Source organism: Lampetra fluviatilis, chromosome 7, assembly GCF_964198595.1.
Source record: "Lampetra fluviatilis chromosome 7, kcLamFluv1.1, whole genome shotgun sequence".
Taxonomy (NCBI): Eukaryota; Metazoa; Chordata; class Hyperoartia; order Petromyzontiformes; family Petromyzontidae; genus Lampetra; species Lampetra fluviatilis.
In genome coordinates, this window is record NC_136281.1 from 8,565,696 (window position 1) to 8,589,445 (window position 23,750).

The 23,750-nt window shown below is 42.5% G+C and overlaps 1 protein-coding gene across 4 annotated transcripts; it reads right to left on the bottom strand.

Moving 5' to 3' along the window:
* Positions 1-1,197: 1,197 nt before the first annotated feature.
* On the bottom strand, positions 1,198-23,397 carry LOC144933527 (stonin-2-like). Of its 4 annotated transcripts, none has more exons than XM_078858402.1 (4): positions 23,183-23,397; positions 6,806-8,641; positions 6,010-6,212; positions 1,198-4,977 (listed from the first exon to the last, which is right to left on the bottom strand). In XM_078858402.1, the coding sequence occupies exons 2-4, from the start codon at positions 8,553-8,555 to the stop codon at positions 4,900-4,902; spliced, it is 2,031 nt and encodes a 676-aa protein (XP_078714528.1). In that variant the 5' UTR covers positions 8,556-8,641; positions 23,183-23,397; the 3' UTR covers positions 1,198-4,899. The 4 variants fall into 4 exon arrangements, with proteins under 4 accessions (XP_078714528.1, XP_078714527.1, XP_078714530.1 ...); XM_078858401.1 differs by having other exon boundaries at positions 23,160-23,397; XM_078858404.1 differs by lacking the exon at positions 23,183-23,397 and adding an exon at positions 21,842-22,012.
* Positions 23,398-23,750: the final 353 nt, after the last annotated feature.

Genomic DNA, 23,750 nt, shown 5'->3' on the forward strand with positions numbered 1-23,750 from the left:
GGGAATCTAATTTATACCTCGAGGTGACTGATCGCAACGGGAAACGAGACCATGGGGGACGGACGTTTCTGGAGGTTGAAGGATGCAACAAGACCTGGCTTTTTGGTAACTTCTTCGTTGGACGATGTTTCATATCTTGTTATCCCAAACACAATAAAGAAGCGCTCAAATGTCCAAAAGTGTCAGTGTTCTGTATTTTCACAAACAAAGGGTAGGAAGTTGGAGGTTCTAAAATGGTTTACGTGTAGTGGATACAGCATTCGCCGATTCCACACATTTACAGAGTCGTACAGAATTGGGATGCTGCTGTGGTGTAATGCTTCGTGCACTGGACTTGCAATCCAGGGGTCGGTGGTTCGATTCAATCTCCCAGCACCAGCAGATGAAATGATGGGATTGTTTATTTAAAAAAATAATCGCTGTGTCTCTGTCCCATCCAGCAGGTCGTGTGTGGTGAAGTAAAGTGTCGGCATTGTCCACCTCTTCCAAGGTGTCTCGTCAGCATGGAAGAGTAGACCAACGAATGCACTCAAGAGGGATTATCTCGAGTTCAACCAGAGTGGAAACCCTTCCACCATCAATCGGCGTGAGCAAGAAATTTCAGGGCTGTAGCTTTATCATTTTATCTCTCGATTGTGAACAGTAATTGTAGCGATATCCGCCGTGGTAAAATGCAATTCGGAGGCAACCTGCATAATCGCAGTGTTGTTCAGTACGGTAGAACTCTTCTTATCCCGTGGCCGTATCACCTGCAAATCCTATTATTTCCAATAATTGGATAATTGTCTTAGAAAACACCTATTATCCACGATTGTTTCTATTATCCACGGTTGTTTTTCCAGTCCTGCTTTGCAAAATGTTCCTTTTTTTGCAAATAAGAGAAGTTAATCGGGAAATGCATCTTATTATCTTCAAATATCCGCACAATTTAAAACCGGATGAGTGAAATTAATTTGAGGATAGTGTTCCGTATAATAGGATGTGTCGTGTTCGTCTGCCACACCACCAGAGATAAGAGTTACCATGTGCTGTACTGCACTGCGTTGATATGCAGCGATCATTCTGAAAAACTTCCACGGAATTCAATAAATGACGAATTCATACGGTGTGCAATGATTAGCATTGATTGCACATTGTCACTTGAAGTGAAGTGTAAAAGAGTAACTAATTAACAGACAACCACAGACTGGAAACAGGGCAACCTTTATTAGTAGGTACTGCATTGCGATAAATTAGTTTATTGATCTGTTTACCACATTACCGATGGGAAACTGTCAATACGCACAACTTACCTGTGCATTTTTTAAACTAAAAAAATCAATGTAAAGTTTAATGAAATAACACATCTCGTCGTTGAAAATGTTAACACTTTCATTTTTCTGAATAAAGTACAAACTTTACTCAACGCATATTCCAGAACCTATTTCCTTTGAGGAAAGTACATTGTAAGATCTAACATTAATTAGAAGGCTAATGAACGGCTTTGAGCTTTCTAAAAACTTAAATCCACCGTGTATATGAAAAAGGATGCAGGATTAATTCAAACATTTCCATTTAACAAATGGCATTGTTAAGAGTTGTTTTTTGCAAATAATGATGTGCTGCTGTTGTGTTAATATTGATTAAAACAAATCTGTATTTAACTAAATAAAACAATCACTAGTGTGTTAGACTATATTCTATACACGACTGTGTTATAACCAGGGATTAACTTCAGCTAGAGCTGTCCAGGGATGAGCTCAGGCAAATATGTATTCCGTGTTGTTTTTTGACATATAAATGTACAATACTGTCGGCTCATTTATTTTTATACAGTAATATATGTATACAATAACTGACGTTTAAGTATATTTGATAATTATCCTTAAAATAATGCAACGTCTAAAATTACTTTTTTTACCGTGGAAAATTACATTGAACAATACCATAATACGATTCTCTTGAAAACAATGCAACGGGGCCTTCTACGTCTGTACAAATTAATGAGCACTAAGCAGCATGCTCTTGTAATAAGTGATAACTTTGACAATAAATACAGTATACTATATACTACACATGGCTAGAATGCCCTTAAACACAACCCGCTCAGGTGCTGGGTGAGAGTGGGGTGATTTAAGAGTTTTCTCTAGTTAACAAATTAAAGACACATTTAGTTGATCAGCTTTAGCTCACCAGGTAATGACACCGGCCAGATAGTTCGGGTGTAACAACGATTAATTTGCTCTTGCCCCATTAGGGGCTTACAAAAATAACGAACCATGGAAATCGGTTGTGTGTATCACTTGTGTTCGCCCACACTAAACTGCTCTGTGCTGTGCCCTTTCTTGAAGACCTCGGCGAGTGTGGCCTTTGTTCAATTTAGTTCTGTCCGTGATATTACTCACCAGCTTTGCATTGGATACTCCTCTCAGTTGCAACCAGCTGTTCAAATGTCTTAATTTTTTTTGCACGTTATCCACTTTCCCGTGCTCATAATTTTACAAGTCAAAACATTTGATTCAGCCTTTTGTTCTCTCAATATATTCAATGCACTAGACTGCATTGAATACTGTTATCATGACATTATAATGGTTTTAAAATAAACCACTCAATACTAAACTGCATCAATACACATCACGAAGGCATAGATTTGGATAAGGTGGCTAAATATATTGTATGGTCAATTTCAACAGGCTGCAGAGGGTAGTACAGCACATGAATGTGGGTGTGGAAGCCATGGCGAATGGCAATCAGGAACGAGGTTTTCTTTCGGTAAAGTCACGTAGATAGAAAACCAAAAAAAAACAAAAAAATTGAAGATAATAATAGGAAAAACCCACAATAAAATTTACAATTAAAAATATGAAAGACAAAAGAGTTTTTTTTTTAAACAGAAGAGGGTGAGCAGCAGGCTTGTACTGTATGTGGTTTGGGGAAGAAATGGCTAAAGGGTATAACTGAGATTACAAACAGCAAATAGAGTGACACAGAGAAGGGAAGTCTTGAGTTTGCATTCTGAAGGATGAATCCGCTGTTGCCACATCAACAACTCTCCGTTAACACGACATTGCCATACACAGAGTATTCCTTTGTACTAAACACTACCAAAATCCATTACGATCGAGTACTTGCCATCAATAATCACCACTAGACCTGTGCTCATCACGACTAGAATTGTGTACAGAAAATACTTGTAAAGAATACACATGCAAAAAAATACGTGCACTTTTGCATTTAACTCTTCGAAAAGTTACATTTCAAAGAAAGATTACACTGACCACAAATAAATTACAGCATATATATAAAAAAAGAGCACGCATTAATTGAGTGTGACGATGTGTAAATAACACTTGCCTGGTTAGAAGCGCATGCAGGTCATAACCAGAGCAGGCACACAGCAAAACGAGGAGACCTCGTGAATATTTACTTCTACGGGTTGAAATTACAGGCCGTGGCCAATACTTTGTTGAGGATGAAGAGTAGGACTCCTCTTATATGTGACCCTATTATCTGTAATTCCTATAGTCTGTGGACCCTATTATCAACAACAAACATACATTAATTTGCAGCCCTCTGTGGACAAGTAGAGTTGATTTGAAGGTAGCATTGCAGATCATTGAGATCAGCAATCTTCATCCATAAATCACCTCAGATAAGTGGAAGTTGTTCTCTAATGCATAATTGTAATATAATTGACTATGATGGCATTCATTAATATTATCTGCCACGTGAGAAAAAGATCCTCCTATACAGAATTAAAAAAGAAAACATTCAATGGGGATGTAGCAATGAAAAGATTTACATTGTTATTGGTACATGCAAAAACTGTTTTTTTAAATTTCCAAATAGTATGCAGCGAGTTTTTTTTGTATCATCCACAAAAAAGTGTACAGTCACTACAGATGCTCTATGCACCCTGGAGGTGGTGATTCATAGTATCCCTTTTTTTACCCTCAAGTGAATAGACAGCAAATTCCCATGCAGTACACAGTATTGTACAACAGAGCTGTTCTGCTCCACTGGATTATAGTCTCACATTCTACTTATACTCCACATTGTATTTAGTCATAAACAACCAGGGCTTAATTCTAACTGAAGCTCTGCTCTGGAAAATATCCATCCACCGCCCCCCCTCTAAGGAGGGTTGTGAGTTCCAGAGAATTTTTCTATGAGAAATTAAGCCCTGTCAACAACAAAAAGAAATTGCATTAAAATTCAATTTGAACTACTGTAAGGTTACATTTTCCATTTAGATTTTGGAAGATATTCATGTAATGTAATGCATTCACAGATGATACACAACTGATAAATACAGCATCAAACAATTTAAATTTAACATACATACATCAATCATACATGTTGTTCCCTTAGCAACTATATGGGGATGACTCAAATGTTTTATGATCCTCATCTTTAACTTTCAGGGGTGACTGTGATTTTCTATAAAAATGTAATGGTGTGTGAACAGGGAGACCTATCCAAGGATGTGTCACACTGTGAGTTTGTGTTCAATCAATAGAGATCGCTGAGTTTAGTTTCCCTGTTGACACTTCACAAGAGCTGAAGCAAACTTTGCTGAACAACACATCTGGTCAAACCTTAGCAGAGGAAGTATGGAAGAAAAATAAAGAAATACGAGGTCACATTTTATGGCTTTTTCTTGAAAAATGTGGGGGTGTTCAAAGGGACAAAAAACTAGCTCAGGTTTAATGGAGTGTAAATCACACGCATCAAGGTATGATACATCTTTATCACATGGCTTCAGGGGTCATTAGGCCTCAATTAGTTGAAGTGGAAAATGAGGCCCTCGACCCGCGTGGCATTACCCCATGCCTTTTGTATGACTTTTGTGATGCATTGATGTTCGGCTTCAGCGAGTCCTGCTGCTATTCAATCCGTTATCAATAGTCATTATTGCCTTCACTGCAGTGCACATGCTGCAGGTCTCTCTTCCACATCAGTATCTCCCAGATGCAACCACCTTCGCTCCATTTCCACCTGCAATGCAAGATTGGTTTTAAAACAGTTTATAGAGCATTCACTCCAACGCTTAAAGCATTTAACTTGGCCACTATCTGGGATGTAATTTGTAACTGAAGATGAAAGCACAATCAGTTGTTATCATGTCCACGAACATCGGCAAGACCTTAGGGGAGAATAAGGTCACTGTGAATCCATCACCACTTGCGGATGATTATAGATTTAAGTGAAAACGTAAGAATATCCATTGGCAGTAGGACACAAGGACATACAGAAAATGCCTATCTGTCATTAACACTGCCTGAATGTAACAAAATACCACCGTGGAGATGAATTGGTGAAATCAACTCATGTGTATCGATGAGCTTTGAGCAATGACAGCAACCTGGTGAGGCCTTCATCAACTTGACGAGATATTAACTACATCGCCTGGTATACAGGAGGTCGTGAGTTTGATCCTGACCCTGACGCCTGCATATATGGCGTTTGCATGTTCTCCCCGTGGTCGCCGGATCCACCGTTTTTTCTCTCCACATTTAGAAACATGCGTTTACTGTATTTGGCTGCCATAAATTCCCATATGATAAGCCACTTCGTTGAGCTATAATTAATTTGTGAACAGGTCTCTTTTGAAAAAGAGCTATATAGCTCAGTGGGCTTTTACCTGGTAAAAGAAAAAAAAATATTGCAACACATTTGCTTCACCGGTATACAGTACAGTATATCAAAGCTACCATTTCTGACAATGTCTTTATTGCTGAAAGATAAAAAAAATTAATTGCCTAAAAGATTGCCCAACAGTAGCTTTTTGTTATGTGGCAGTCTTAATAACATCATCATCATCACCACCAGCAGCAGCAGCAGAAGCAGCAGAAGCAGCCATGGTTAGCCCACTGCTGGATTCAGGCCTCACCAAGCCACCACCACCTGCCACGATCCTGCGATGCATCAATGCACCTAGCACTTGAACTGATTGACGACCAACAATCAAAGTTCACTTCCTTTCGCTCGCTGTGACACGCGCGGTTTGTTCGACGTGTCATTGTTTACCTTGCAGTGAAAGTGAGACTTGTAGGTGACACATTTGCTCAGGTTGGGATTCGCAGGCGAGCTGACGCAGCCCACCACGGTCCTGGAAGCCATCGCCGCTGGCATGTCAAACTCCACGTCCACGGAACGGAAGAATGCACAAGGAAGCTCCTTGTTTGATCCCAGCTCCAAGCGACACGAGAAGCGGTGAGGGTGATCTGCAGCTTCAAAAGAAAAAAAGGGGAGAAGGAAAAAAAAGCGTTTCTTTTTCAAAATGACAATTCGACACTTGGACAAATCTGTTATGGAGATACAGTTGCTTTTAAAACGGCCTTTGTGTTGAATGTTCATGTATATTTGTATCCATATTTGCTTTACTGCTAAAGTAATGTATTTGGAATTGCAATTTATTGCCATTATCGAAAAGGGAAACGAAAGTTAGTGGGTGCAGCCCTGCGATAATTTCCTCATGCCACTGCTTCCGGACGGGTTCCCAAGAAAGGGAGCTCAAGAGATTGCCCCTCTAGAGGCAACGTGGCCTACTCTTCCACGCTGGCCAAAATTATCACGGAAGAGATGGAAGTACCCACACTTTACCCCACAACACGAGACTTACTTAGCGTGGCGTACCCCAATTAACGAGGACACTGCAGGGTGGACAGAGGCGGGGGGCGGGGGGAGGCATTAAGAAACTTGCCTCACTGTTTCAACTACCAGAACAGAAGTGACCTTTGGATTGCCAGCCCACTTTGCTAACTTCTAAATGGGTATATAAATTATCGTCTTTTGTGTGTGTGTGTATGTATGTGCCACTTACCAACATTCCTATCTGGTAGCTTCTCAATGCGCCACACAATAGCATTGAACGCATGTTCATATTTTGCAGATCCGATGGTCACTTGCATCAATGGCTCTGAACCGGTGCAGCTGACACTGCCAAACTTGGCGCTCTTATTCACTTTAGCGGTCAGTGACTTTTGCTTGATGAGGTTCTCGGTGCGGAAGATTTTTACCCAGTCTGCCGGGATTGGGTATCGCACCATAACATTCTCACATGGGACAAGCAGGTGGGGGCTCTGATTTGATGAGAACTCTGTTGACATCACCAGCCAAGACTGCAGCTCAATAAAGGCTCCTTGAACAGTAGCTATGGTTTTTATCAGAAACGGGAGCCCCTTTTCTGGGAAAATTGTGCGGAATCGCAGCAGCTCAATCTTGCAAGCATCTGGCGGGGTGAATTTAACCATTTTGGATGTGTTGAACTCTACAAATTTGGTACAGGAATGGAATTGATAGCCATAGAAAGCCATGCTGTCAATTTCGGTGAATGCAGTTTCCGTCGAATTTGTGTGGCAATTGTGAAAGTCGAGGCAGCAATCATGATTTCCAGAAATAAAGGCAACCGTTTGAATATGTGTAGTAACTGCATGTTGTACGAGGTCATTCTCCACACTTAGAATGCCCTGAAATTCATCGAAGACCTCCACCAGCATCATATCCTCCATATATGCCACGTCTGTTTCCACGGGACATGGCAGCTTCATCAGCTCATCCTGTACCGACTGCACGAAACTGGTGAAGTCACCGTAATCGGTCGTGCCAAGCTTCAGCAGCTCAGACCTGTTGTCAGCAAACAAGAGCGTTGGCTTTGCCTGGAATTTACGCTTCTCTTTATACGCAACGGCCTCGATTCGTAGAGTGTGAATTTTGCCAAGCTCGTTAAAATGCTCCAGTCTAAATTCGGAAAGCTCATGGCCAATTTGCAACGTGAACTTTTTAAAAGGCTTCTCTAAGCCTTTTTCGTAGTAGAACTGCAGCAGCCCATCCTTGAGAGTAAGATAGATGGGTCCCCATTGTCGAGATGACATCTTGCTCTTCCGTTCAGGGATCCGCAGCATTAGATGCCAACCCTCACTCTGAGCGACATAGTCGGGGCAATGCACGCACAGCGATGAGACAACAGCAGAAGAGCATGGTAGATTATTGAGGCTGTGAGAGTCTACGGCATGACTCTGCGTCAACTTCACGGCACATTCTTCCTGATGGCCAGACTCCACTGAACTTATCTGGCTGCTCGTTCCATCAGAGAAGCCCGAGCTTCGCTTGGTTTCATCAACCTCGTTAGTGGGAAAGCACGTGACTGATGATGAGTAGAGGTTATTTCCCCAGTCTCCTTCCCCTGAAGGTTTCGAAATTACATCTTCCAAGTGCTCACAGTATGAATGAAAAGGGTTAACTGGTGATGTCTGCGCTGGCTCAAGCAGATTCGTCAAAAAAGGATTTGTTGGATGCAGTGGAGTGTACAGCTCCGATTCATACTCAGAAATGGTTGTACATTCTGGCGAAGAGGTTGTCTCACTATTGAGCGGCTCATTCAAAGAATCAGTGACGTAGCTACGTATCTCAGATTCCCCCTCTAAGCAGTGCGAGTCAAATGCAGAATTGACAATTCCATTTGCAATGTTGGCCCTGCATTGATTAGCATCGGAGGAAGAGACTTTCTCCCACTCTGGGACCCCGGGCTCTTCATCAAATGTCACCCATTCTGAAAAATGAGCAGCAGTCATGATGCCCACACTGGACAGGCACGGTTGTGTTCACTCTCCCAAGGCTGCCGTGCAATGCATCACATCCGCGAGTCTGGAGCCGGAACCTAAAATGAGACACAGAGTACCACAGAAAGGGAATATGGTGCAGGCATTGATGTTTATATCCTTTGAATACTAATATATTCATTGCACTCTATGGAAATCCTGACTTTATTATTGTGACTAGCCATGTTCACTTATAATAAAAACGAGTTTACAACAAGTAAGCCCCTTTCACTAACTGCTTCCAAAGGTTGAGTTTGTAATATATATGGTAACGTGACACCTCCAGTTTGCAAGCACGGTCATAATCATTTGTTCACGGGCATTGTGTTATTGTGTTATATGAAGGCATATTTAGAGATTTTAGCGACTCGCTTACCAATTTAAGAATAACAGAGAAGTGTGGTAGTCTTTAGTAACTTTACTCATTATATGAATGGATAACACTACTTTAGACAATAGAGTATTTAATTTTAACACGGTACATTCATTAGGATAAAAAAATGCTCACAATTTCAGTTGCATTATCATTTAAAAGAATAAATATACATGGAGTGCTCTTGCCAAAAACATCTAGCAACCCAGCAGCATTTGCTGAACAAGCTGGCCTGATGATGAGACTATGAAGGTTGAAAGCAATCCAAAGTTTGCATGCTGAAACAAGTGCTGCTGGATTAATATCAGTCTGTAAAACCAAAAGACCAAAACATTTGTATTTCCACGTGGAGAAAAATAATGTAGTTGTGCTTATACTGTTGTATTTGCCTTGATACATGCAGCATTTAAGCCACACACATTTAAAAATATAAAAGTCCTGTTTTGAAATTGATGATGAAATTTTAAGTTAAAACTAAAATTTTATTTTGATTTTAGCAGGTAAAGCCCACTGAGGTATATAGCACTTTTTCAGAAGTGACCTGGCCGCAAATAATAGCTTAACAAAGTGGCTAATCATGTGGAATTTTATCGCAAGCAACTAATCTAAAAGCATGTTTCTAAACGTGGAGGGAAAACCGGAGAGAAACTCGATGAGACCACAGTGTAAGAGAGCACACAAACTCCAAATATACAGGCATCAGGGTTGGGATCGAACCCAAAACCGCCTGTATATCAGGCGAGTTGTGTAATACTGTATCTAGCCACCGTGCCACCCCAAAGGATACTGGTATGATGAGTGTTATTTATTTAGCGGTGTTTTTCAGTTACATATACTATCGATGACTAATCACGATAGGGCAAAACAATATCCCTGCCAAGGGTATTCACCTTCCCTGAAAATGGGGCGTGACATCTCAGTGGATATCTCCGAAATTAATTGAGACAAGAAAATGTGTATACGGTGCGGCTACGTATGTAACTACCGTGCAGTAGCATGGTTTGTATCTAAAAATAATACTCTTCAAGGACACATTTTTGCGCTCTTATAATTTTAACTTCAATTAACTCTTTACGTGGTGTGAGCTCCATTGACTGACGCCAAAACAGACTGCATAAATACATCTAAATTGCAGTACTATACGTGGCAGTACAGCATTTGTTATTGCAGGCACTATTCCGGTAAAGTACCCATTGTTTTCGAATAACCACTCCACTATAGCCCTGGTAACATAGCCCTGATAATGTTGTTGATTTACTCTCCAGCTGACCGCGGGCTGAAGTAGTTTACTAATTGGCACGTCTTGTTTAAGTGACAAACCTCACTCGCTGTGTCGGGTTGTGGAGAGCTACGACACATTCATACTTATGCGATCTAACCCAAAAACATTTATAATGAACATTATACTGGTAACATATCCCTGATAACATAACCCTGGTAATATATATGTTAACATAGCCCTGGTAACAATAGCTCTGATACAATAGCCCTGGTAACAACAGCTCTGATACAATAGCCCTGGTAACATAGCCCTGGTAACAATAGCTCTGATAACATAGCCCTGGTAACAACAGCTCTGATACAATAGCCCTGGTAACAATAGCTCTGATACAATAGCCCTGGTAGAGGAGGGTGACGGAGCAACTGGACTCGTTGCGGGCGGTGGTTGTGCAGCTGGTGTCGCTCCTCACTGCTTCTACGGTGGCGGGGCGCTCCGGGGTGGAAGTTTCGGTGGGTTTCATCTACAGGCGCGACGGCCGCCATTACGCGTGCAAAGGGAAGCATGCAGTCCGACGCCGCCATTTTGGGAGGCACGCGAGAGGCGCGGACGGAGTCTGCCATTTTACAAGAGACGCGTGGTGCGCAAGACACAGCGGCCGCCGCTAAGGATGCGCGAATTGTAACCGATCGTACTCGAAGACTTCCTCAAAGTAAATAATTCGTCGTGGCAGATGGCGACTGGAGGCGATTCGAGGCGGCTTTCGTTCAGTACATTTGACAGAAGAGGAGACGCTGGTCGCCCTGCCGACTGTTTTGGACGACGACACTCTTGTGGTCTTCAGAGCTATTCCTACTGAGAAAAAGTCCACTCTTCAGGGTGCTTATGCTGAGAAGGTGGACGTGTACGAGCCGCCTCTGACACGCGACACAAATTTCTTCAATGTAAGCGAGGAGACGCCTCTCGCCTATCGCAGCGCGCTGTTGGCGTTAGCGGGTGCTGCTTACCCTGGTGTGAATCCGGAAGCCCCCTGTTGGGACTGGCTAGAGACATGTGAGTGGTCTTACCTGTGTGTGACGAAGACATCCAAACATCCTGGTGGGCCTCCAGGTGTCTTCAGGCCCACGAAAATCTACAGCGTTAGTTTCAGATGGCGGCGTGGATGGCGGACCACAGCTAGACGGGGAACAGAAGGGATGGTTGCCGAGCAAAGTGGTGGTAGTTCCGGCCGGTGATGTGTCTTCAGGGGGGGGGACGTCGCTGCTGCGGTTCCGCCGTGGAATCAGAGACAGGGCAATGCTGTGCATCATTGATGGAGCTGGAGACCATGTCAATGTGAGAACTGGGTGCTGCAGAGGCCACCTTTGGCCTGTTTCCGCTGCGGCCAGCCGGGGCACTTCGCAAGGAGATGCCAGAATCGCCCTCCGTCACCGACTGCTGCTACATGACTTTACCGAAAGAACCAAAGAGTATGGATTCCTGCAGTCACAAAAGCTTCAAATCAAGACCTAACAGGTGAGTTGGTACACAAACTATTGTGTCAGTTGACGGGCCCCGATTGATCCTTCATGACGGCCTTTTAATGTGGAAAGAGGATATGTTGGATCGCTGGTGGCTTGTCGTCCCCACTGCTCTCCAGGGTGACTTGGTTCGCGTGCTGCACGAGGATGAGCTGTTGCACCTCGGTGTCCAGAAGTCCCTCTTGACAATACAGCGTGACAATTATTGGCCAGGGATGTCAGTCGATGTTTCCAAATGGATCCAAGGATGTGTTGAATGCATGCACAGGAAACCGCCGCAGTGGAAGTCCCATCCACCGCTGCAATCCATTTCGGTTTCGTGTATTAACGAATTGGTAGCACTCGATATCTTTGGGCCCTTCCTGGCCACTCCACGGGGGAATAATTTATTTTAGTGGGGGTCGAATATTTTTACCAATAGCCTATGGCTTGGCCGCTGCCTGACCAGGCAGCGGCCTCCATTGCGGAGGCGTTTGTGTACTGTTATGTGATAGACAAGGGAGCCCTGGAGCAACTGCTCACTGACCAGGGGCGCAATTTCTCGTCTAAATTGCTGCGTGAGTTTGCGACACTTTGGGTACTAGGAAAATTAGGACGTTGCTGTACCACCCACAGACAGATGGGATGGTGGAGCGCCTGAATAGAACTTTGACCTCCATGCTCTGTCAGGCGGTCGACGCTGGGCAGATGGATTGGGATTTGCATGTGCCGAGTGTACACGCCGCGTATAGGATGGCCCCTCATACTTCCACGGGGTTTTCACCGTTTTTTTCTCATGTATGGGAGGGAGAATGTGCCCCCTATAGATGCTCAAGTGGGTTCGTCACTGGATAAAGGGAAGTCCAGATTGTCTGAGCATGTGCAAATTTCACTACAGCATATTTCTATTGCTCGAGAGGCGGCCAGAGTTAACAAAGCCAAAATGAACGTAATGCGAGGAAGCGGGATCACGTGCTGCCATGGTCCATTGGGGACAAGGCATGGTTGCATTGCCCCCAGGTGCCGGTTGGTACATCTCCAAAGTTACATAAGCCCTGGCAAGGACCCGTGGAAGTGGTCGAGGTGAAACGGCCACAATGTGTGTGTATCCGGGTGGGCCGTTGTCATTGATTCGTCCATCCTTCTTGGTTGAAGCTGTTTGTCCCTCCATGTATCGCCTCTTTATCTACAACGATTGGCCTGCCGGTGTCTGATCTGTCCGACGGGCCGGGGATGGTGTGTCCGGAGGGTGTGTTTCGGAAGGACTGTGTCGTGCCGTCCACAGCATCCGGGCCTGTGACCGTGGACGGGGCTCGGGACCTCACCGGGATCAAGTATGCGCCAGTTGCTGCTGAGCCTGCTGCTCCTGTGCCTCCTGTGCCGCAATCTGCACCTCCGGTCAATCCGGGAGCAGGAGGCCGTCCCCGTTGATGGACCAACATTGCGGACTCAGTCCAAATGCTTGCGGATCCGTTGATCCTTGCTCTGGAGTGCTCGGGAATGTCGGAGTGTCTAGGGTTGTGGCGTTTGTTCCCTTCCTCCGTCGTGCCCCTTACATCTCCTTCTTGCCGTGTTCCCTCGTATTGCGGGTTAATTGATCCATGCGTTGTCCCGCTCTTTAAGGCACACGTCACGAGTCCTCTTTAACACATCTTTTTTACAATCAAATTTCTCTCTCCTACTCGCTCTCTCCTGCTCGCTCCTACATTAATGTAGGGGGATAATCGGCACTCACCACTCTGTGGGCTGGTAGCTCTCCCTTCTCGTCAATAAGGGGCAGAAGCGCTATCACACGAGGGCGAATGACCATGGCCCAAAAGGGGCCAACGACAATCCCTGGGAAACAGATCCCGGGACACATTCCCCGGGACCCAGGGAGGGGGGGACCGGGCGATGATGTCACCTTCCAGAAAGTTCTGGAAGGGAGGCATGGCAAGGTCGGAGCAAGCCACGAACCAGTATATAAGCCAGACCACTCAAGGGTCTGGTTCAGTCACCTCCAAGCCGAAGAGTGAAGACCTGGGCTGAAGTTAGGACCCTGGACCCCAAGCTCCGTTATCCTTCTAAGGGCTGGAGCTCAGTGAGGCCAGTGGTCAGTGTAGTGAGTTCGAATTAGGTGCACACACACACAGCTTGGAGGCAACATTATTTATTAAACGGTAAGTAATATAACACTGTACATGAGGTGGTGACCACCTTCCTCAACTCACTGCCTCAGCAGATTGCCCCTTTTTTTCACCTGAAGACGGTTGCTTGTGTTGCGATCGAAACGTCGTGATCTATTATTTTTTCTACCTACGTGACTTTACCGAAAGAACCAAAGAGTGTGGATTCCTGCACTCACGAAAGCTTCAAATCAACACATACACTTATTAGGGTGAAGATTTTGTCATGAATTTCATCCCACTTTAAATCTACACATATCAGTCACGGCATTTGTAACAAAATGACACGTCTCATTGATAATTGAGGGTCCCACGTGTTTGACAACAACTTGGATGTGTTTGACACGGAGGGCCTGCCGATATGCAATTCCATATCAAATGCAGCCTGTGTAATGAAAATTCTGACATTGGCACAAAACGCTCTGTGATCTTTGAGTTGTTTTGCCAAACAAATTTTTTTAATTATCTTAGTACAGTGATAACATTTTGCATAAAACATGACACGTTTTCCTTTCGCTTGTAAGGATGCCATTTTGTTGCAGAGTACTTGTGCGAAACACAGTTGTACAGAAAACAACCGGGAAAATTTTGCAACGTTTCAACCATGCAGTTCAAAACGCTGTGAAATTACAACTTTTTCATTATCGATTATACCGATATGAACAACCCTGCGTGCTGTATTTTACGGTGCTTATTTTAGCCTTTTATAATATCTGCTACTGTTGTGGTATGTGGTCTCTGGGAGAATATTTGGGTTCTCGTCTGTTGCTGTAACTGGTTTGACGAGTAAAATAGACAGGTAGGGGGGGGGAAACCCGACAAAATACCGTGGAGCTTCTTCGTCAGGAGCCAGTGTTCATCAGCCAACAGAAAAGTCTACGCAGCTCGGCGTGGATAAACACAGGCAGATATGTGCCCTTCACAGAGGTTCTGAATGACAGCCGGGGACACTGAAGCCATGCAGAACAGTCTATGGCACGGGTCGATTAATGGTGCCATAGGCATTGACCAGGTCGATGAAGAAAAAAAGTGCAGCTCATTCCTGTATGTGTGTGAAAGCGTGTGTGTGTGTGCGTGTAAATGATGTAGAGTATATAAAGACAAAGATGCCCTGAATAGATTGTAAGGGCAAGTACTGTTAGCGAACACCTATGAACGGTACACGAGGGAGTGGGTAACCAGCACCACACCCGACCGCCTTTATCTCCCCAGTGTCAATGTTTACATGCCACACCAGGTACTCATTTGAGGCTGAGTCGACTGTGATTGGTAATCGAGCTCGTGTCGCCGGGTTCATAGTGCAGCACTCTAACCGCTGCACCACCACTCCCCGTAAATAATTATTGTATACTACACGTGTTTACATGGGACGCCCTTGCACTATTTCACTCCCATCTGGTGCCAGCAGCCATTTCAATGTAGAATGTACAGACAGTACAACCAGCTGAGTCGCCTTCCACGACACAACAGCTGCCTGTCATGACTCATGTCTAATCACACACGACCCGTTACTGTTGGGCTCGATGTTATTGCCTGTGCTTGAATACGAAATCTACATCTCTGCTATAAAGAAGGGCCATTGCACGAAAGGTCGCTTATATTTCAATATACAGTCATGTTTTTTTAAGACAGTGTTATCGATGCATGTGTTGAGTTTTTGTCTAGTTATTGGGACTTGTGCACCACTGCGAATGACCTATTATCACGAAACAGCACCAACAAAGTGTGTGTTACACACTTTGCTGTGTGTTATATACTTTGCTGTGTTTGGGACTATACCTGGTAAGGTATACTGCATATCACTTCCAAGAGCCAGTTTACTTATCATTATTTTTTTTCTTCTTCCATTATCTCTTATTTTACTCCCATTGCCTTGTAAACAACTTGAAGAAGCCGCAGTGTATGCCCTGGCAGGCACACACACACAGCGCAACCCATCTGCTGTTGTCTTTTAAGAGCAGCATTGTGAGACTGCCCCATCTGTTCGTGACTCATTTTCAAACCACACTGCAAACCCACGCAGCACTTTCACACTTGTTTGTTCACTCACGCCCATCTCCGTGTCGCATTTTTAGATTGCTTACGCCTGTTTCTTGAGCTAAAATCTAGATGATTAAATCTCCGAAAATCACGATGAGCTCTTTTTTGGCCCATTTGTAATCCATAACAATTATTATTATCCATTGTCGAAATTCGCAAATTGCAGTATAGCATAGCAATCAGCAACGTGCACATAATGCATGATCGAGTCGCGCCTTCCTGCTATTTGTAAGCACACCTTTGCATTCTATTCGTAGTATGTATGACGTGTCACGATGATACTGAGAAAAGTTTTTTTCCATCTTAGGTGATGGGGGGAGTGGGTGGCCCAGTTTCAACAAAACGAAGATAATGCAAAACACATGTAAATTAGACCATAAAAAGATGTATTGTTTACTTGCGCTGGAATGGGGGTGAAGATATAGATTGCACCATCTTGTTCTTTATTGACTTCCAAAGTAATTTTGTTTACTTGCCAACGAGAAACATGGGCGCTGAGTCACTGACCATTTCTGAGTGAGGAGCAGCTAACGATCAAACCAGGGTGGGTAAAGATACGTTGTTATATTTTCACAAGCAGAGTTAATCCACACCCCAGACGAATGTTGAAACCTCAACTTTGCAAAGAGCAGCAAGAACCTAAGGATATGTTTACATAAAAAAAAAACATCTATCAAGATACGCATATAGAGCATCACATTGCCGTTGAACATTAAACCCTTGCAGATGTCAACGCTTCATTGTGCATGCTGCACAAGGCTGCTATTTCTCGTCGAGGCCAACACATTGCACGCGTTGGCCCTGTGCCTTTTCTTCCATAGCAGCTGCCACGGACAGTCATAAAGTTATCCTAATGGGCAATATTCCCAAACAGTTTTCATTCAAAGCCCCCAACCCCCTCGCCCAACAAATAGCTTATTTTAGTTTTTTGTTCAAATCACGATTGCTTTCTCAAATGTGTTATGAAAGCGCTAATTTGGATTAACTATATGAATGCCGTATATATCACACGCTGCTGTTTAATATCCTCGTAGTAGATGTTGGATAGGTCCATACGCAAGCGTTGACCTTCTTAAATGCCATGCACCGAGCCTGTTGACATTTAGTATGTATGAGGCTTCTAGCCGAAAATGCACCATTCCTAACTTATTGGCGTTCACTGGTAAAAAATCCCTTGATAAACATACTTCTTGCCTTTTCTCCAATTCCCTGTACACTGCATATGTTTCGTTGAAGTCTCGTAGTTGTGCGTTGCAGTTGACATCGCTTTCTTGCTAAAATAGCAATGTGGATGTGACGAATTAGCATTGGCAGATCGAGTCCCAAAACAAATGGGCCTCTATAGAACCGTGCACAGATAGCCCAAACTTCTCTGACCGACAGTTCTTTACAAACACCATGACAACTTAGGAAGTAACAAGGAGAGGCAGGACAACTTTAAATGTGAAATATACACTGTACATCCATCTCTCAAAACCAAACATTTTTAGAGCTTTATTTATTTTGTTTAACCAGGTGAGAACTTAAGACACAAGGATAGTCTGAGTCCATTGGTCGCTCAGACCAATACTTTTTTCCAGTAGCGTTTGTTCGAGCTAGCAAACAGAGTGCCGGTTTTGACCACTTGGGCCCATGAGCAGAGTTTGTCTGATCTGCCACTCGATTACCTGTGACTCTTATTACAGATGTAGGGTCTGAGAAAACTCCTATTACACACATCCTCTCCTATCCTGCATTGCGAACAAACAAATGTTTGAAGACAAATGGATATGATTGGAAAATGCATCATAGTATATGCTTTCACGTAAAAAAAATGCAAAAACTGGAGTAAATTTGCAGATAACATTGCAGATAGTAGGATCTATATTGTTCGTCCCCACATCACCGTGGACAAGAGGAGTTCTGATGTCCTGCTGGGCCTTCAGATGCTATCAGCAAGAGCATTCCATCTTCACAATGAAGGCCCATTCAGCGATATTATGCAACAACCCATTATGGGCTGCTGTGGAGGATCTAGGTGTAATAAATTCAACAAGCATACATTCTCTTCTGTACATGCATCTCTCCACACAAACACGAATCCTCCTTTAGGCCATCAGCCTCTTGGTTCTCCATTACACTGTTATGTAGCAGCATTTATTCAAACAAGTAATAGGCTGATAGACTAAATATGATTGTATTACAATGGTTTATAGCGAACGCAATTTTCCTTCGAACAAAAAGTGCCTTGTAGATTGTAATGTTTACAAGGCGTACACTATTTGACATGTGCAGTACATTTCAGCGTACATTCATAAAGCACTCATTGTAAACTATATCACCAAAGTGAAAGATGTATTATCTTGCGTGTGATAATAATGGGAAAAAGCAAAAGCTTTCTGAGCTGAAACAGCAGCTGCCTAATAGATTACACATCTTTACAAACTCCAAAATTTTATTTACATGCAGAATCAACCACAACACCTGTGATTTTGTTTATTATAACCCTAGTGTCACAATCATTATCTGCCATTGTCATATGGTGTGCCATACCAAAATATTACTAGTTACAATTATATTATGTCTGTGTAAATATTTTCCTTAACATTTTCCAGGTGAGATAACAGAAGCCGGATTCTGCATGAATAATTTTCTCAGAACCTATCCGACACCACTTATGATGGCATTTGCAGCTGTACACAAACTGTTTAATGAAAACAAATGTAAATGCCTTCCATAATTACATTCTTGCTAATAACACCAAATAGTTTGTTTTCATTATTATCTCTTCCAGTAACTTCTGGGGACCTGTAAATTGTAAAGAAATATGATTTACTTTTCCAATATAGTGTAATAAAAGCACAGACATAGATATGTTCTGGGAGTAATTGGTTCACACGTTATAATTGCACCCATGGTGTTTTACAGTACGAATTGCATCTGAAGTCATTAAACGTGTCCCATTAGCACATGCAACCAGGCTACACTTTATATACCTATCATCGCAATGTCAACATTACCCAGTGATCAACATGTTGTTATTACCACCAGCTTAACTGGAGTATTTTTAGTTAGGTATTGCAGGAAAAACGCCGCTTATATTCAATGTTGACAATATTGCTAGATATATTCCATACGGCAAGGATCATCCGTATTTTATAACGGCACTACAATTAAAAACAAACAAATTAGCGGTTTATTTTTCATAATGAATGTTGAAGCTTAAGTAAAAAAACAAAAAAATACTCCAGCTACTGTATTTCCTCACAACTGATGTTTTCATACTGTTCAGTGGCTTAAAATCACGCAACATGCAGTTCCTCTCTCAGTAACATGCAGCAACATCCACATTGACCTTTTGCTTTTCATACAACAGGCACATAACGAAAACAATATATTGCTCTAGATTTGAAGCTTTCGTGACTACAAGGATTCATACTCTTAATTTTTTCGGTAAAGTCACGTAGGTAAAAAAAAATGAAATAAAAATTAATAAAAATAGAATAATAAAACATAATTATTTTATTTTATAAATTTTAATTTCATTTTTTACCTACGTGACTTTACCGAATATATTGCTCTTCGCGAAACAAACATAATATTCGATTGAGTGACCGTTCATAGATAGAAGACCCTGTTCTCTGCGATTATAAACTCTTGCACGATGAAATACGTTTCTATGAAACAGTTCATCAGTTTGAAGCAATACCATTCCCATCACCAACATGCAACCCGTGTACGTAAAACAGATTTAATTCGAATCTCACTTTAGATCCGAGCCAGAGTGGTACATTGCTGAGACGCTACTCACCGACACTGGCTCCCTGCAGTCGGCTTGTTGTTGACTTTCAAACAAAACTCGACACACCTCGGAGTGCCCCCAACTTTGTTTGCTACGCAGCACGGGCACACGGCCAAACGATCATCCGTGCCGACCCAGGCAAGCGCTACTTTTACACTGTTCCCTCCTGTCAAACTGGCCTGGGAAGGGGAACAGTTTTTACTTAGCAGGTGCTTTTTATGGCACTTGGTTCTAAATTACAGGAAAACGATCTCCCTTTATTTATACACACATATGCCAAAGGCAATATTTAAAAAAAGAAAATAAATTTGATGCTGGGGTGACTGGGGTTTTGGTTTTGAGCAATGGTGCATCATCTTCTTGGTTCTTTCGGTAAAGTCACGTAGAAGGAAGTAATAAATAATAAAAAATAAAACATAATAAAATGAAATAATTCTCACAATTATTTCATTTTATTATGTTTTTTCATTTTATTATGTTTTATTTTTTATTATTTTATTACTTCCCTTCTACGTGACTTTACCGAAAGAACCAAGAAGATGAATCCCTGCACTCACGAAAGCTTTAAATCGAAATGGAGCATCAATTTTGTTTTGGTCGGTGAGTGCAAGAGAGAGAGAGCTGCCATGGTGCAGAGTACGTGCGAACGTGTATGCAGGGCACGCTGGCCGCAGAGATTGACGAAAAACGAATCACTCGCAAGAAAGGCAAAGAAAAAAACGTCTTACAGTCGGAGAGGCGATCGTAATTTTGAAAGCGATCCATTCACAATGATGTCTGTCCTTTTGAATCCACCGCCGGTGAATAAGGCACCCATCATAACATCGCCATTTGAGTGACCGTGCTTCAAACCCCTGCCTGCTTTTGGTTCTTTCTCTATCGCACATTGGTCAAGGGCCAGATGCTGTTCAGATGTCACGCGCCACCGATGCAGGTGTGGACTCAAACTGAAGTTGCCCGGATTCATAACGAAGTTGCATGACCGCTGCGATTGCCACCCATCGAATCGTGAAAGTGGCTGTACGAGCCAATGTTTTCGTTGCCACGTTCTCAACACGCACACACACACGCACACACACACACGCACACACACACGCACACACACGCACACGCACACACGCACACACACACGCACACACGCACACACACACGCACACACGCACACGCACACACACACGCACACACACACGCACACGCACACACACGCACACACACACACGCTGCACCGCTGTAAACGAGTAACGGCACGCTGTTGTGTTACGCACGCATCCGGCAACACACGCCGTGTATATCGTGTACATCACGGTGTGTGTTGACAATTTACGAGCGACAACATCTTCTTGCGTCACCGATATATAAGTAATGAAATAACAAAACATGAAGACCCTCGGGAGAAATGTTCGTGCCATGATGCAACAGTATTTCCATCATGATATTGCTAATCTGTTTGGTGAAAGCCGAGCTGTGCTTGAATTTTACCCCACCATCAATCACATTAATATTCCATATGCAGCCAGACTCCCTTAATTGGTTGATTTACATTAACCATCGAGCATGGCATGGTGTGTCCAGAATATGACTGACATACAGCTCTCCTGGCATGTGTGAAAACATCTTCTGCCAATAATTCTTATTTTAGGTAAGTTGATCATTTTATATTTACAGTATATGAGTAATGTTAATGAGTTTTTTTGTTACTTTCTATGAGACATATACCGAAAGGAATTGAGGAAATGGTTGAGCTCTGGCACAGTGGCTAGCATCAGTGGTGAGCGATATCTGAAAAACCCACTCTGGTAAGGTATGGTCAAAATAAAATCCACAATGCAAATGTTATGGGGAGGCCTTCATCCAGCAGTGGATTGATGAAAGGTCTGTTAATCATTATTATTATTGAGTATTAGCCTCAAATGCAGCATTCGAGTTATTTCTACCAACCTATATGTCTCGAGATAGCTAACCTTCACAATACTGTCCTTAATGTCCATGCAAATGTGTGGCAAAAACGTTAACATACTCTGCACTTGCATAATTACATGAAAACCTGTAGTCAATTTAAACGCGTTATTACCAATTTTGGTATTTAAATCACAATTTTCATAATGCTCCGCTGATGACAGGCACGTTGAATCAATTATATCCCGGTTGAATTATGTGGCTCATTTCCATGGTGCCTAATTACCTGGTTGTGGAAGAACAAAGTCAGATTTCAAACAAAGCTGGGAAGAATAAAATATAAACATCAGTAAGGGCCCCATAGAGTTGGACTCATTTGCCAATATCAACACTTCAATCACCCACATAACCATTTATAAATTACATAGAATGAAAGCCAGTTGAGTCAAAACTACTTACCTATATCATCACTCTAATTTGCATAGTGCTTTGCAAGCGACACATTAAACACACACATGCTAATATGTTGAGTGACGGAAATGTTTTTCATTACTCAATATAATACAGTTGAAGCCTGTTAAAATTCAGGTTCTACTGCCATTTTATAGTCGCATTAATCATACACTTGCACCATGCATCAGATGGTATGAATATATTACAAACAGTGCTGTTTTATGTTTGTTCAATACCATATTCATCCCCCAAAAATAATATCACACATTATCAAGGGACATCACGCTATTTTAAGCTTAAAATAACCGCAACCAAAGCTTTTTCAACATTCCCGACCAAGTAGTTCAATGCATTAATGTCGTGTATGATCTTTGAGGCCTGGGTCAAGAAGGTGTCTGATTTCATAGCATCATTTTCTGGTCTATCGCTAAGAGTCACCCTGTAACCACTGTGCTATATTCTAATACATTTCGAAGCCTGAGAGGACATCCCACAACGAGCGATTTGAAATTCTCTGTTACAGCTTCTGACAATTTTGCATATCCCAATTAATACACTGTAAATGTGACATTTCCATTTGTACATAAAAACTTTCTATTGGTGGGTTGCTGTAATGATGCATGGTCTACTGAGTGAAACGTCAATCTTAACAAGCGGGTTGAGCCATTCACTAATTTTGATGAGTAAAGTTGCACGAACTAAATGTTATTCAGTTTGCTAAGTGCATATGCTCAAATTGCAAAACGCGGTTTATAATTTGTAAATCTGATGCAAGTGCACGTGAAAGCAATGTTTAATATTACTGCAGTGTGATATGCTTTTATTATACTATACGTATAACATTCACTTTGAAGATGTGTATGAGAATTGAATATTAAATGTACGTTTAAAATTTGCCATTAAACAACAAACACCATTGTGCTTATTCATTACGTATTTTTTAAAAAGTAATCGTAGCATTCGATCTTGAAGTATTTAGTCCATTTTCCAAACTTCTAACAAGCTATGCACACACGTAAAGCATTTGGAACACTAAAAAGAGACCGTTTAACATTTGCACAAAAAAAATTTTCAAGGAGCCTGAAAACATAACACCGTAATATTATGGCCTCACAACTGATTAAGCCATTCGATGAAGTAGCAACTCATACCTTCAAAAAATGAGAGAACTAACCACAAACGTATAGAAGTTGCGAGCCTGGGACCACTTGCAAGTCTTCTCAAAGCTTCCCTCAACTGCTCCTCCAAGCAGCCCCTGCTCTGGTCTTTGTACAAGCGAGGGCATTTGTCCAGCACCATTGTTCCACTGTGGTCTTGGATTTGTTTTCGATGCACAGGCTGTCGCCTCAGATTTGTGAAGCTCCAGCAACTTCTGCCGCTCTCAATGGGCTCGGAGGCTTGCACAATGGGAGTTGGGGTACAAAGCGTCGATTGTTTGGCGAGCCACGCGCAGAGCTGTTCACCAGCAGAGGGCCTGTGGGAACATTTCTGGGATTTAGTTTTTTTTCTTCCAAAAGCAGGGCCTCTAGTATGGTGGCACCGTGGTTGGCTTTTCTTGGGAAACACATTTGGTAAATTTGAACAACTGTTGGTACAAATCTGTGAACCATTTAATTATACGATAGATTGTTGCTGTTTGTCTTCTGAACTGTGTCGTTGTGGTGCTCCAACTATCTTCGATTTATCCATGTGTGGCAAACTTTTAATCTTTGGGGAGAATTGTATTAAATATTGACTTACAG

Excerpts from the sequence above, each read along its gene's own strand:
- LOC144933527 (XM_078858402.1), bottom strand. The coding sequence starts at position 8,555 with ATGACTGCTGCTCATTTTTCAGAATGGGTGACATTTGATGAAGAGCCC. Across the intron at positions 6,213-6,805 it reads GCTACCAGATAGGAATGTTG|CTGCAGATCACCCTCACCGC; the intron begins GTAAGTGGCACA and ends TTTCTTTTGAAG. Across the intron at positions 4,978-6,009 it reads AGTCTCACTTTCACTGCAAG|GTGGAAATGGAGCGAAGGTG; the intron begins GTAAACAATGAC and ends CTTGCATTGCAG.